The sequence below is a fragment of the Cheilinus undulatus genome, linkage group 21, assembly GCF_018320785.1.
Source record: "Cheilinus undulatus linkage group 21, ASM1832078v1, whole genome shotgun sequence".
Classification (NCBI taxonomy): domain Eukaryota; kingdom Metazoa; phylum Chordata; class Actinopteri; order Labriformes; family Labridae; genus Cheilinus; species Cheilinus undulatus.
This window is the reverse complement of record NC_054885.1, coordinates 29,367,902-29,383,468: the sequence shown is the minus strand read 5'-3', so window position 1 is coordinate 29,383,468 and position 15,567 is coordinate 29,367,902. Positions and strand designations below refer to the sequence as shown.

At 39.6% G+C, this 15,567-nt stretch overlaps 1 protein-coding gene across 1 annotated transcript in view; it reads left to right on the top strand.

Annotated features, from left to right (window-relative positions):
• LOC121529285 (ras-related protein Rab-26) overlaps positions 1-15,567 on the top strand; it is a 137,812-nt gene that overhangs the window by 82,424 nt on the left and 39,821 nt on the right. Inside the window, exon 5 of the mRNA XM_041817081.1 lies at positions 4,099-4,151. Within this exon, the coding sequence (XP_041673015.1) occupies positions 4,099-4,151 (53 nt within the window). The remainder of the gene's footprint in view (positions 1-4,098; positions 4,152-15,567) is intronic.

Sequence of the window (15,567 nt, the reverse complement as noted above, 5' to 3'; positions counted from 1 at the left end):
TGCGGTTTTATTTTTTTAAGATGTAATAGATGGATTTTGAAATTGTCTTTCTGTGGCTTTTTAAATTCAGGTCTGAGTCCATTACACCAAGATTTATGGCTTAAGTTGTAGATTTTAGTATCATGGACTTAAAGTAAGCACTCACTTTCAGCCTCTCTTCCTTAGGGCCAGTGACAAGATTTTTTGCCCATCTTTCTTTAAGTTTAGGATGTTTTGGCACATCTATTCATTGATCCTTTCAATACAATAATCCTGGGAAGGTTCATCAATATTTCAAGTTTTCTCGAGTTGTGGATAATGGCTCTCACCATGGTTTTGTAACCCTTTCCAGACTGATATATGGCAATGGCTTTGTTTCTCACCTGTTCTTGATTTCCTTTCGATGGTGGCATGATGTTTTACTTTGTCTTTCTTTTAGCCTACTTCACTTTCATGGGTTCTATTTAAAGGATTCCCTGATTCATCAGGTCGGGCAACAATTAGGCCTTGGTGTAGCTGCTGAAATTCAATTCAGCTTTCCAACAAATGTGGCTAATCACTGTTGATTCAAGATTGCAATATTAAAATTTGATTTGACACTAAATATGCAAAAAAATAAAATAAAATTAGAAGCTAAGAAAAGGGAGTAGTGAATGATACTACTGGAAGTACAATTTCTTCTTCCACCCAGGAGAAAGTTGTTTGAAAGTAGCTGGTATGGAGAGTCTGCAACAACAGCTGTTCATGCTCAGTGCCACTTTAACACTGCTTAAACAAGCTGTGTAAATAAAGGATGAACCCTTGAAATGTCAATATGCTGATGTGTAATAAAGATTCAGGTTCCAGGATGTAGCTGGTGTTGTGTTGAAATGTAAGTCCTGTTCAAGTGTTGTTGGCAGCATGCATTTGAACTGGAAAAGAAAAAGAAAAAAAAAAACTGGAGCCAAATTTGAGATATTTCTCTTTCTAATCAACTTTTATCAAGTTTTGCTGCTTAACAAGTCCAAAACATCACTGATAATATTTGATTTAAGGTGCTTTATCAGAGGATGCAGACATCCTTCTTAAAGCTTGTGTTCCTGGACATAAACGGTTAGATCAGGGATCTACACTCACCAGCCACTTTATTAGGTACACCTGTTTAACTGCTTGTTACTAATGAGCCAATCACAAGGCAGAATATCAATGCATTTAGGCATGTAGATGTGATCAACACAACTTGCTGAGGTACAAACCGAGCATCAGAATGGAGAAGAAAGGAGATTTAGGGTGACTTTGAACAAGGCATGGTTATGTAGAAACTGCTGATCTACTGGGATTTATCAACAATTTCAAGATGGCTCAACAAAGGGAAAATATCTAGTGAGCAGCAGTTGTGTGGATGAAATGCCATGTTGGTGTTAGAGGTCAGGTGATCCATCCTGGAGGAATATTTCCAGCACCTTGGTTGAAACTATGCCATGGAGAATTAAGGCAGTGCTGAAGGGTGTCCAACCCAGTGCTAGTGAGGTGTACCTAATAAAGTGGCCAGTGTGTGTAGAAGGTAAAACACTTGACTCTGCACTTTTGTGTTATTGGGGACACCATTGGATTACACACCAGAGAGCTCAGGCTATATGCAACTAGCAGATGTTCCAAATGCAAACCAGGGTTGGAACTTTTTCACCTGCTGCCACTAAAAATCGACCAGCCTCTGACATTTTATACCAGCCACTCCATTTTCTCAAGCAACATAATGAGATGAGGTATAGTAATAAATCAAGAATGATATTATTCAAGTTATGGGCTATTTAATAAAGGGAAATGTTCTAACCATTTAAGAAAACACTGGCATGCGCTTCATCTTGTTCATATTATTTTGAGACTGGTTTGAGTCCCCATTGGAGCCAGGTCATAAAAATTCAGATTTAACTGCAATCAAGCTTCAACTGAGAGGCAAGATAATCAGCTTGCTTTTATGAGCTAATTTTAGGAGAGTTATCGCAGTAATAATGGTTATGCTGGAAATTGTTTGTGTGTTGAGTGTTGTTGCTCTTTTCAAATCATGTTTTCGACCAGTTTGTCCTGTACTCAACCAAGCATTTGTTTGCTGCATGACATAGAGGGGCAATGGAAATTCATGCGGCCTTTTTCCTGCATTATGAAGCCTGTTAGTTCATGCAGGACAAGTTAGCCATACAGCCAGCCGTGATCAGCTGATGGCAAGCTGATCAAAGTTATTGCCTCACAGCTCCCATAGCCAATCACAGCTCTTTCTCTTACCACAGTGGTGTATCTAAATATGACGTAATTCTCACTAATCCCTGCTTGCATTAATGCCGATGCACCATGCTGCTTCTGCTGGCAAAGCTTAACCTCCTCTACCCCAGCCTCCTCCTTCATTGCATAAAACTCGGTGCACCCCCATATTTGGATTCACGCTACTCTGGAGTAATTGTTTTTAAACTAATTTAATTGTATTCAATGTGCATTGTCATAAATGTATCTGAGGGTTTCCAGCTATGCTATCAATGGAAAGTCAAAGCATGCTGCTTGACTAACTCAGGGAGTATCGTTTGAGCAGAGCCTTCTCTGCCAAGTAAAACTGTATCCATTTTGCAATAAATGGTCAACTGTATGGCGAGTGTTCTTGACTGAAATGAGTGTCAGACTTGTTAAACATTTTGTGCATGATTGCTACAATCTCACACCAGAATTAAGACTTTGGCTCGTCTAATGTCAAAGATAGTTAACAATCAACAGTTTACAGATCTTTAGCGGATAGACCGGCTGTAGCACTGCTCATATGAAACTGAGTCAAATCATCCCAGCATACAGCCGATGGTATACATTTGATGGCAGGGTTTTGAGCAAAAAAACAACAACCAGAAAATCGGGACTCAATTAATGCTGTTTACTGTTACAAAATCAGTCTGTTACTTTTATTTTCCTGCCCGAGTGGCTGGTAGGTTGAGCAAATTTACTAGACACTGCTCAAAAACACCCACATTTGGCTGGTGGCGGGTGTTTATTTCTCACTGTGATGCAAACTACAGACATGGTGACACTCAAGAGGCCTAGTATGTGAATAATGAGGTCTGAACTGACATAATATTCTAATCAAAAGTCACATCACATTAGCTAGGCCAACTGATGACAGCTGAACTAAATTTAGATGTGGCTCTTCTGGTTGAAAAGCACAGAGTTCCTCAAAAGTTTCCTAGTTCCTGGAGTTCCTTCTATCAAAAAGCACCTTCACATTTCTCTTTGGAAATTGTATGTTTTAGAGCTGATGCCTTTCAGAGGAGAGAGGAAGCATCTTTAAGAAACTTAACTAAGTCCAGTTTTCTGGTTTAGATCAAGATTCTGATAACCTTGACCTTGGTGACTGATCCCCTACAGACTTTTGATAAGATCATAATAAAGTATTATTGATTTTAGAAACTGCCATATGTCTGCCCCCCCCACCCAGACCCTTCATTACAAATAAAGAAAACGTGTAGAATTGAAATGATAAATCACAACAAATCTAACTACAATTAAAAATAAAAAAAATCTTTATCGGTAAATTTTCTGATATCAGACAATCATGTTGATTTACTGTCAGGATGCCCTGGTTTACATAATCTCCTCGAGGAACATAGGAACCCTTTAGTTTCCTGAATCTACAAGCTCTAGGTACTCTTGGTTGAAAAGTGCAGTAACATTAATTTGGCTCAACTTAAATCAGGTTTCATAAGCTAGTGATGATGTAGATGTGTCTTAGAATATTAAAAGTGAGCTGGTTCCCAGTATTCCATGTGAGATATTGTAGTACTGGTTGCTCATCTTTAAACTGCCAAATGACCCGGTGTTCATGCACTATCTGGTACATTCACCAGCTGAGGCCTTATCTGTGGTGTGAGACTCACTGATTGTGATTCATAACTGTTTCAGGCAGAGAGAGAGACCTGAAATTAATCATCCTGTTGCCCAGCAGAGTGGAAATGAACTGTTTCATTCCTTAATCTGAAGGGAATTGAGACCAAATTAAACATTTGCCAAGAATACTTTTCCCAAAACCATTTAACAATATTAAGTGAACTGTTGTCATGAATTTTGAAGAGACATTTTAACTTTACTCTTTCTTTTTTCTTTTAGCTCTGCTATTGCTGTATGACGTCACCAACAAAACGTCCTTCGACAACATACGGGTAGGTAACTTCATCCAGCTCTTCATTACATACTGTTTTATCAACCCCTAATTCCAAAATAGTTGGGGCACTTTGTCATGTTGAAATTAAAACTGACTGCATTGATTTGCAAATCTCAAACCCATATTTTATTAACAATAGAACCTAAACAACATGTCAGATGTTAAAACTGAGTCAATTTACCATTTCATGAAAAATTCCAGATCATTGTGAATTTGATTGATCAACACATCTTAAAAAAGTAGGAATGGGGCAACCAAAGTCTTGAAAAGTAAGTGTGACAAAGAAAAACAGCTGGAGGAGCATTTTGCACACTAATAAGGTTAATTGGCAACAGGTCAGTGACATGATTGGGTATAAAATGAACATTTTTGATAGGCAGAGTCTCTCAGAAGTAAGGAAGGACAGAGGTTCACCAATATGAAAAACGGCACCTAAAATGGCGGAACAATTTCATAAAAATATTCCTCAATGCAAACCATTTGAATATCCATCATATGCAGGACATAATATCACCAAAAGATTCAGAGACTCTGGATAAATCTATGTGATCAAGGGACAAGGCTGAAGATCAATACTGGATGCCCTCAGGTAGCACTGCATTAAAAAACAGCATTATTCTGTACTGGAAATCACTGTATGGGCTCAGGAACCCTTCCAGAAATCATTGCCAACACAGTTTCTGTGCCATCCACAAATGCAAGTTAAAGCTGTATCATGCAAAGAAGAAACCTTAACATGTAAACATTCAGAAACGCTGCTGTCTGACTGATGGAAAACTGTTCTGCGGTCAGAGAAATCAAAATTTGAAATTCTTTGTTGAAACTATGGATGCTGTTTCCCGCAGAACAAAAGCGGAGGGACCACCCTGCTTGTTATCAACACACAGTTCGAAAGCCTGCATCTCTGATGGCATGGGGATGCATTAGTTCCTATCTAGAATCTGGGAAGACCAGTACTGACAATTATTTAGAGTTTTTAGAGCAACATATGCTCCCATCCAGACAACCCTCTTTCAGAGAAGGCTTTGCATTTTTCAGCAAGACGACCACATCGATCACGACAGAATATCGTGGCAGGAGAAAAGTGCGGGTTCTAAACTTGCCTGTAGAATTGATACGTCATGAAAGAGATAATTAGGAAAAGAAAACAAAGGACTTTTAAATGACTAGAATCCTACATGAGACAAGAATGGGGCAACATTCCTCCTCCAAAACTCCAGCAACTGGTCTCCAGATGTTTACAGACTGTTGTTAAAACCAAAGGGGTATACATGACCCTGTCCTTACTTTTTGAGATGTACTGCTGACATCAAACTCAAAATGAGCTAATATTTTCATAAAATGGTAAAATGTCTCAGTTTCAACATCTGATATGTTGTTTCTGTTCTACTGTTAATAAAATATGGGTTTTAAAGATTTGCATCATTGTATTCTGTTGTTATTTACATTAAACACAGCATCCCAACTTTTTTGGAATTGGGGTTGTACTTTGAGTGATTTGGTTTAGGTTAATTTTATTCCTTTATTTCTTGTTTACACTTCAAATCTTTATTTTTGTCACTATAAGTACATCATGTTGTGCCTGACATGAAAATGTGAATCACATCATTTCAAGTTGACTCTAAACCCATCAAATTAGTCTAAACGCTCACAAGGTTTCATAAATCTGAAGGCTGTGTGGCTGAATGAAGGAGTGAGTGGATGAATCGGCTCTTGACAAAGTATTCATGTTCTTTGTCACTTTCATTTTTGGCAACATCATTAACCCACGTCTAAAGCCAGTCAGCGTGACAGATGGTTGAACAAGCAGAGAGAGCTCTGATGTTCTCTCACTGACAAGTAACGATCAAAATAAAAGAGAGGAAGACGGCACAGCACACAGGAGTATTATGTAGGATTGGCTGTGATTTAACGAAGCATAGCAGGGTCAGCTTAAAGTCCACTATGTTCTTTCTACAGACTAGAGGGATGCTCTAACTGTCCATTTATCCAACAGACCCTTTCTCTCTTCCTCTCTTCACCGAGCTCTGAGGCTTGAAATCAGAGGAAAATACATGATGTTGAATTTGACTTGTACTGGCAGCTCCTCCTCTTGGAACCAAGTATTATCAGTCGGAGCCAGCAGCATGAACCGTAATGAATTTGTCAGTATTCAGTTAAAGCCTGAAAGACGGTAACCAGAGAAATGTGACATTACCAATTGACTGAAGTTTTTACCTCATCTGCTCCTTTTATTCCCAGAACGGCTCAAAGGTTATTAAAGTGAGAAGGGGAGTTTTTATTAAGCAATTTAGTCAAGTTTTTATTCTATTATTCCCTTCAGGGGAATTTGTCTCACCCATTTCACACTTCCATTTATTACAGAGAAGTGGTCAGACACACTTAACTGGAAACCAAGATCCACATCCGCCTGGTAATTATGTAATTAAGAAGTGTTGAGCACAGTTTGCTTTTTTAAAGTATTAGAAATAAACCCGGAGTTAAAATGTTGTTATTGAAGTCTCTGAGAGCCTGTCAGATATCCACATTGAATAAGGCATGGCCAGGCTTGAATACAAAAATTAGGCAATTAATTCCACCATCCTATTATAGTCACAGCGCGCATGTTCAGCTACCAACATTCAGCTTCAGCTTGGTCTGCAGGTCACTAATGATAGTACAGGTGTTATGGATTGTCTATAATTGTCTGGAAGTTTGGGATCTATTTTCAGCTATCTGTTAAGAGGATGTAGTTTCTCCTAATTTAGCCCTTGCAGAGGCCACAGAGGGATCAATTAGCATTTGCATTTAGAGCTTCTCAGATTCTGTTGCATAAGTATGCTAACTCCTTCTATGAAATGCATAGCAAAGTATTTAGTAACTTAACTTTAAGTGGTCAATTCTAATATTTTTCTGTGGTGACAGGCATTCTGCATTACCCTTTTATTCTGATGCAGCAATTACACAAGTTGTAGCGCTTCATTAGGATTGTCAAATGCACCGTGGTTTTGGACAGAGCCAGATTAATGGAAATCACTCAGTAATAATTGTTTATTGTTTTGCTTCTACGCTGGTGTTTGCTGAAGCCAGAGGCATTATATTTTCAGATTGTCTGTCCATTTGGGATATTCTTGTGAATTGATAGGATAATTTGAACTGCTGAAAGCAATCATGGGGATACTTTGCCCAAATGGTGCCACCTTCCTGGGTGAAGGTATTCCATCTAAACTAAATGGCAATAAATAGAAAGATTGGGTCACTGAATAAATCAATCTTTTTTCTTTAGTGCCATTTCATAACAGAAGTTATCAAAAGACACATTACAAAGAGGGCAGGTCTAGATCGTACTCTCTGTTGTGGCCTATTATGATAAATACCAGCTCAAATCACCATGAGCACAGCACTGTAAGTATTTAGCCCCGTTAAAAACCTTCCCTTAAGGGGCAGTAATCTCAAGCAGACCAGACTCATGTTGACAGCCCTCTGTCCACAGACTGTGGAAAGAATTGGACAAACCCTGTGTGACGTCAGCCATCTGCTTACAATAGGCATACTCAAACAGCTCTTGAAGCCAATCCGTGGCAGCTTCCATATTGAAATTGCTGTCTCATCCAAACTTTGGATCAACCCAATGGCGTGCCCACTGAGCGTGACAGGTGTCCAGATGGGACTTTTGGTGTTCCTGCAACCAGCCTCAAGTGGACAGTCGTTGTATTGCATTTTTTTTTGCACTTCAGCATTGGCTTTATTTGTCAGGACCGGAGGTTGCCGCTTGATTTAGACTCTTTTCTTGAACTGGACAAACACCCCCACCTAGTGACTAGAGATGTCACATACTTCATGTGTGTATTTGAACCAGCTTAAGTTAGTGTGTTATTAACCTTTAAAACGGTGTTAATACATTAATGAATGTGTGAAAATCAGTGAAACAGGCAGCTAGACTACCACTCCTGCCGTCCTGTTTTCCTAACCCACTGCCGTTCAGTTTTGGGGCGGTGTCATTCTGGAAAGCAGGAAGTGACATTTGACCTCTTATCAGTAGATTCTTGACGTCAAAAATCAAGGTCTTTATGCCTAATGCCCACCCCTTGCTTATGAACATGATACATCAGGGACGCTTTGAGCCATTTACTCAGACTTTGCAAAAGAAATCCACTCTGACTCGAGGATGAACTGATAAGATTTTGGAGGTCATAGGTAGGGATGAGTAGTGAAATCCAGCACTGACATAGTACTGGTACCAACACATCCAGTACCTACCAGATCAAACTACAGCAAAGATATTTACACTTCATTGCCATGCCCTGCCACCCCAAATGAAAGGCAAGAAAATCATTGTAGAATCTGTGTGATATCTGTTAAGTTCCACTGGTTTCCTTTTATTTTCCCATATTCGACTGGAATCTTACAAAGATATTTCTGTGAATCATTTATTTTACCCAGACAGCTTTTGTCTCCAGCTGACTTCCAACATACTTTTCCTCTCAAAAGCATTGCTTCAGGCACCGCTTAGGTGCAGATACCGAATAAAAAGTAAGGATGTAGCACTGATCTCACAGAAAGCCAAACAATACCCATCCCTAGTCACAGGTCAAAGGTAAGGTCATGTCATCCCTTGCTTGCAAGATTTCAATGAATCATACTGCCTCTTCCTTTACCCACCACTGTACTCTCTCTGTCTCGCAATTGTACACCTTGTGGGGGTGTATAATCACTAGGCAGTAGTTGTAGTTACTCATCTGAGCATAAGGAGACTCAACATGTAAAATTATTCCAATCAGGATTTTCACAGGCTTGAAGATGCCTGTCTTTTGAGTGTGAAAAAAAGCAAATCTCAGTGAACATACAAACTAAGACGATCTCTGTCAGCTGTGGGAACTGTTGTGGCTGAATGTACTGAACATGTTGGCTTTGGCTCGGTGTTTGGCAGCTGTAGCTCAGTAGCAGAGTCAGCTGTCTCTCAGTCAAATTCAAAGGGTTCGATCTCAGCTCCTGCAGCATTTCCAACTGTCCTTGGAAAAGACACTGAACTTCAAATTTCTCCCAAAGGGCATAACCAGCAGCTAGCAAATGCATATAAATGGCTTTATTTAATGCAGATAGAAACAATACTGCCACAAGCTGTGCTAGGCATTTAACCAAGTTCAACTTTTAGTTGGAGTTTTGGTTTCCTGTACACAAAATAATCACTTAATTACTGTGCCATGTTGTGCTTGTTTTGCCAATATGTTTTGTCATGTTGAGTAAATGGAGTGCACCCTTTCATCCACCGCATGTGCTCATCCCCTCCCATCAAAACAGCTCTCTCTGTAATTTAAGTGAGGAGCAGAGGAAATTAAAGCATATATTCCGATTAGTCTGAAAAGTGAGTGAGCTAATGAGTTTATCACTGTCCATCAAGGAAACACTAAAAACATATTTAATTATTTGAAATTCACATAATAATAGTATATTCAAGATCTCAGTATCCATGAAAGTGATTTTGATTCTGGTTTTTGCCATAATAAAGCAGTCCTACTCACATGTCAAGCCTTTTTTTTGTTTGTTTCTTTGTTACAGAAAATGGTGTTATTCTTACACAGCTATCCTCAGTGTTTGAACAGGAATAGGATTTACTCAGTGGTGACTTGGTGCAGAGTCTTGGGTCGATGCTCATTTTCATAGCTTTACCCAGAGTTTCTGCTAGACTTATGGCAATCCTCAAGAATTTTAGCTACATAGAACAATCACTGGATATTTGCTTTTGGTACCTGACCATTAACCTGCATTTAACAGTAATGAAACGTCTAAAAATAGAAACACTGTGATACAGCTTCATGTCTGCGCTAAAACGGGACAGGGGACACGTTTGTCTTCCCTAACCTGGCCCAAGATCGAGACAGTAGACACCAAACTTGCTTGTTTATATCACTCAAGACCAGCCCTTGGAAATGACTGCAGAAAGACATTCATGGGGCGCAGATGGCTTAGTGGTTTAAGGCTAGCCCCATGTAATGCCTCTCCCACTCTCTCATCCTTGTTTCCAATTCTATCCACGGTCCTTCATCAATAGAGGCATTGAAAGCCCAAAAATAAAGGCCTATCTTTAAAAAAATCGAGAATGAAAGACATGCATTTATTTGTCTTTGTGTAATATGTTTAAAAGAACATGAAAATAGTGTGCTGTTCATTACACGCATGCAGTCAGTTCATGCATGCATTTAACACATTAGCAGTGCTAAACTTCACATTAGCACAATAAACTCTAAGTTAGCCTGTTAGCACATTAGATCCTACCATGACTTAGCAGCCAAATACCATTCTCCACTGACGACACCGAAGAATCATCGAAACAAATAACTAACCAGTGCTCCATGAACTAGACACCACCTTAAAGCTCCACATTGCCGCTGAAAACTGAGTCTTGCTGGCAATTGTCCAATATTAGTCCTCACAAACAAATATTTTAACTGTAATCTCTGCCAAAACAGTAAAATCCAACCACTGTGGTTTATTTGGAGTAGTCCCAAAGAACAACAAAAGTGTCCACTGTGGATAGTTATTGCTGTCCTCTCTTCCATGGCTTTTCCTACACTGCTGCTGCTGGTTAGCCACAATGCCCCAAGCATGAACACCAAGCTTCAGGGAAGTGAGACAGTGCTTTTCTATGGGCCCTAAAGATCCATGCTGTTCTGCGTGACATGATTCCTTGTAGAATACAGTTCCCTTTCAACTGAGAATTGGTCATAGGTAGATTTACCCACCCATCAAAATTCACTACAAATTTCTGCTCAGCCAAGGCCCGTCCTTGTCTTGGGTGCTGCATCTTTGTTTATGCCGCTCAGCTGTATGCAGTTCCCTTTGTATTAAGTGGCAATGTAATGACAACTCAAAATCCTCCCATACTGTCAATTTCCCTCTTTATTAGATGAAGGATGAAACTGAACTGAACTGAACCATTATGCAAAGCAAACTACTCATTAGGGCAGAGGATTTAATTCTGACCATGACCAGAAACATGCTCGTCTTCATTTGAAAGTTAACATTAAAAGTGCTTGTAAAGTAGCTGTGCCTTGGGAGCATAAAGGTTCATTTAAAACAATGCTTTTGTGCAGTCAACCCTGTAGAATACTGCAGCTTACAAACCAGATCACAAGAGTCTAGGGCAGGCAGACTTATTCCCTTTATTGATTTAGCTGAGATGATGAAAATTCAATACAAGAGAGCAGACTGACACAAGGAACCTCATAGGTTTTACATTTGGCTTGGAGTATTTATAGGCATTTATGCAAAAAGGAAAACATACTGCAGCCACAAAGGCTATTTTATAGGAGAAAATGCTCTGTTGTGCTAATACCACCACCAAGGTTTGACCCCCTAAGGGCCTTGCTGATTTACATTTTAATAGATGTCATTCTTATTGAGAAAAAAGTAAGTCATAAAATGTATTGAATCAAAATAATATCAAAACAAGAAAAATGAAAGACAGTAAAAAAGGCACAAAATAAATAAATACTATAATTTAAATGATTACATCAGTGTGAAATAACCAACCCCTTAAGAACCTTCTCAGGTCCATTTTTCTTCCTTATTACCCTCCTGCATATTGCCTGTGCTGTCAGGTGGACTGAAGAGGTGCCAGCTGGTGTCACTGTGTCACCCGACCTGCTGTGTCCCTACGTGAGGTAAATATACCCTGCAACAGGAAGGTGGCTATTTTCTACGGCTTTAATTGACACTGGCCGTCAGAAAAAATGTCTTTCAGAGCACCGAAGGGGCTGTTCAGGGAGGGAGAGAGTATGCGTCACTGCCATGGAAATGTGATGTGCCCATTTTCCCCAGGAGATCATTACACGCTGGGAAAAAAATGCTTCTCTCACTCCAGATGTGAACAGCAGCACAATGTAGGTGGGTGTGTTTGTTTTAGTGTGTGCTGCGTCAGCCTGTGTTTAAAGTCTTCATGCTCTAAAACACATCTTTTCAACCTGTTTCTGTCTGAAAGCCTCTACCTCAGCCAGATGGGAGGATGCTGATGCAGAGTGCATTCACATCTATTCAAAAATATGTAGCAGTAAATGTCCAGATTGTCACCAATGTGTCACCTTTATCCGTTTGCCAGGGTCCATAATAAAAGACTAGCCTGTTGCTTTTCCCACTGACAATCCAACCCCCAAAACAAACAAACAATTTATGAAGCAGCAAGCCACCAAAGCAATATTTTGGTGCTGGTTGTTTATTTGTTAGTGAGATTAAGTAAAAAAAAAAAAAGCCATGCTGGTTTACAGGAAACCTTGCAAATAAGGGGTAAACATGGGCTGAGAGACAACTGGGAATGTGTGCAGTTGTCGGAATAAATGATTAAACATCATTCTGCTTCTCTGACCTTATTTAATGCCACAGCCATTGTATTTGGCTCATTTTAGATCTAAAACAAGCGAGTCATGAGTTATACGCACCTTTAAACAATTGTTTAAGCAGAGCAAGGCTATGATAGAGCACCAGACAAGCCAGCAGTGATACTTTGCAAAGTGAGTACACTCTCTGTATGTTGATTATATACACACATCAACCTTGAAGAGGACAGAACACTTCACCAGAGTTTCTCAGCCTTTTTGCTTCAAGGTAGCCTTTTAAAATCGGACAAATTTCAAGTTGCCCTGCCAAGGGGTTCATGAAGCATTATAATTAAAAAGATACATTTATAAAGCACTATCATAAAACAATTGAGATAGCTTTATTGTGTTGCAGATGGTGCACCCCATGCACTCATGCAACCATAGGTTCAAGTTCAGCCTTTTGGCTTCTCTTCTGCATATCTCTCCCCCACCCTCTCAACCCAGCTGATTTACTGTTCTCCTCTCCAAGTAAATGTGTAAAAAGTCCAAAAATACAATTTAAAAAAGCTTTTAATTTCATACAATTGCTAAAAAGACTTGAAAAGACACATTTTGACAGCTTTTTTTGCCCCCAGAATCCTGCAAAACTGACTGCATGATTCTAACACCAACATGATTTCAGAAAAAACAGCCTTTTGAGAAAACTTTGATTATAATAAATATCTCATAAACTACACACTCATGTTTAATCTTTGTTGAATTAAAAGCATTTTGAGGGCACACCTGATCATGCTAGAAGCAGCCCCAGGGACTGCACTACACTACAATGCATACATTTCCGTCAGGACCACTCTATCGATAAACACGATTTGTTAGAAATAACTTCTGTATTATCAGACATTAATGAGCACTTATTGCCATCATCTGTATTTTGTGGTGTGGCTCCTCTGGGATCCCCCTGCCCTTCCACAAGCCTACATGGAAAGCATCAAGCAGGAACAACACATGCCCCTGCCTGTCCTGTGCCTAAAATGAAAGGCAATGACAACAAAATGACATTGATTAAGTCAAAAGCAAAATAAAGGAGGAGCTGGGGTGGAGAAGGGTTGCAAAAAAGCAGCTTGAACAGGATGCAGCAAAGAGTAGCCAGGCTAGACCAGTTTAAATACGGAAACATGAGCGTGAGTAGCCAATAGCGTGCTGAGAGTGAATGAGCTGGTTGTCAGTTGATAAGAGCGTGCATGAGGTCAGCTGATCTCCATTATATGGCTGCACTTGACTCCATGGCCTGGCTGAACTAACACTATCTGTTCAATTACTACCAGTCATGATGGTGTTGCAAAAAGTATTCTGTACCATACATTTTTACTGTTTTATTATTTTTGTATCGTTCAGGTTTTCTGTCCACCACCAGATGTTAAACTGTAAAAGAGACTGATGGCTGGCAGTGTTAACAGTGTGTGAGCCTATTGTTTACTCACAGATGATCTTGAGTTTTACTTTGTTAGATATAGTGAATTCCATTTTGATTATTTTTTGACAACTTTTTAAAACTTTGTACTACTTGAAAAGTCTGAATTTGTATTTAATCAACTGTGAAATTTGTCGCTAGAAACATTCCAAGGGACAGCCAATAAAGACTTGGAGTAGACAGAGATCTGACCTTAAAACAAGCAACAAAAATGTATGATCCTTAAAGAAAATACAATAAAACCAGTGACAATGTGATGATGGTTTAATGGCGTGGTAAATTATGTGGTAGGAGTGAAACTCAGCCTTCCTTTCAAAAGACTTTTTACTAATGTTTTGTAACATCCTGTGGTATCCATCATGGCGTTTTTAAATAGCTCCATGTGCTTAATATTGTCTTTTATAAATGTGGAAACTTAACCTTAAAACCACAAGTCAGATCTTTGACTCCTCCAACATTGCTGTTGACAAAGCTGGTATCATGAGTCCCACCTCTTCTTGATTTTGATTGGCTAGAAAGTAAGTGGTGATATTTGAGGGTGCTGTCAGTGGTGAACAGATGATGTCAAAGACATTTATGCCCCCAGGAGTGCTGAGTTCTGATAATGCTAGACTACATTGTTTTTTGCCTGTGTGCACAGATCCTTAATCACTTATCTCTGCATTTCTGCCTTCTTTTGTCTTCATTTTACCATAGATTTAGAGGGGGATATGACTTTGTTGCTCTTTTAAGTCTTCATTGTTTGGTGTATTTTACAGAATTTGGTTGTCAAAAGATGAATTTGGAGTAACCTTAAAAGACACAGTCTGACAAATCCCCCAATTGCCCTGTTATGCGTTCCCTTCTCGCCTCCACATCCCTCCACCGCTCTCACAATCAGTCACTGTCTATTACAGTGAACAGATTCGCTGCCGGGGAGCTACAGATGCCCGCTGGCACACCGCTGCCTAACGAGCACTAACTCATGTTAATGAACGCTAATGGTGATGAATGCCACAGAAAGAGAGGGAGAAATGAGAGGAGCAAATCATTCCCTGCTCTCCCACCCGTAGGCCCGCTCCTCTCTGCCGTTTATGATTGTCTCCCTGGTTGGGAGACATTTAGACAAGCAAAGCATTAACATCACATGAGCTGTCCATCAAAAGAAGAAGGCTCGGCACTTTAAGGCAAGAGGCACCGAGTCAAAACATTTCCTCTTGTGCTGTGACATAATCTAAAAATATCAGCTGCTTTATTTAGAGAGTATAAACATGTTTGAAGTGGGTTAGATAGAAGTTTCTCTCCTAAAACCTAAAAATAAGCACAGTTTTGTCCCTGGTTTGTGCATTTCCATCTCCAGCATCAGACACAGCTTGGTTTTATCTTTGTTTGTTGTGTTCAGAGCCATGAATCCGTCTTTTTTGTGTAATACACAGCCACAAGTATTTGCGAGTTAAGCCAATGCAGCAGAAATACACAAACCATTTAGTGGTGTGATGAATGTCTTCTTGTCAGATGTAGTTCTTCAGGGAGACTATAAGAGTCCATTTAGGTCTCTGCTGCAAACCATTTGTCTGAGTTACTCTGTTAAAAATCTGCCTGGCTCCTGCAGTGCTATCATTTAAAGCTAGCAACGTTTGCCTCAGATGGATATCGGAAAGATTGTCAAA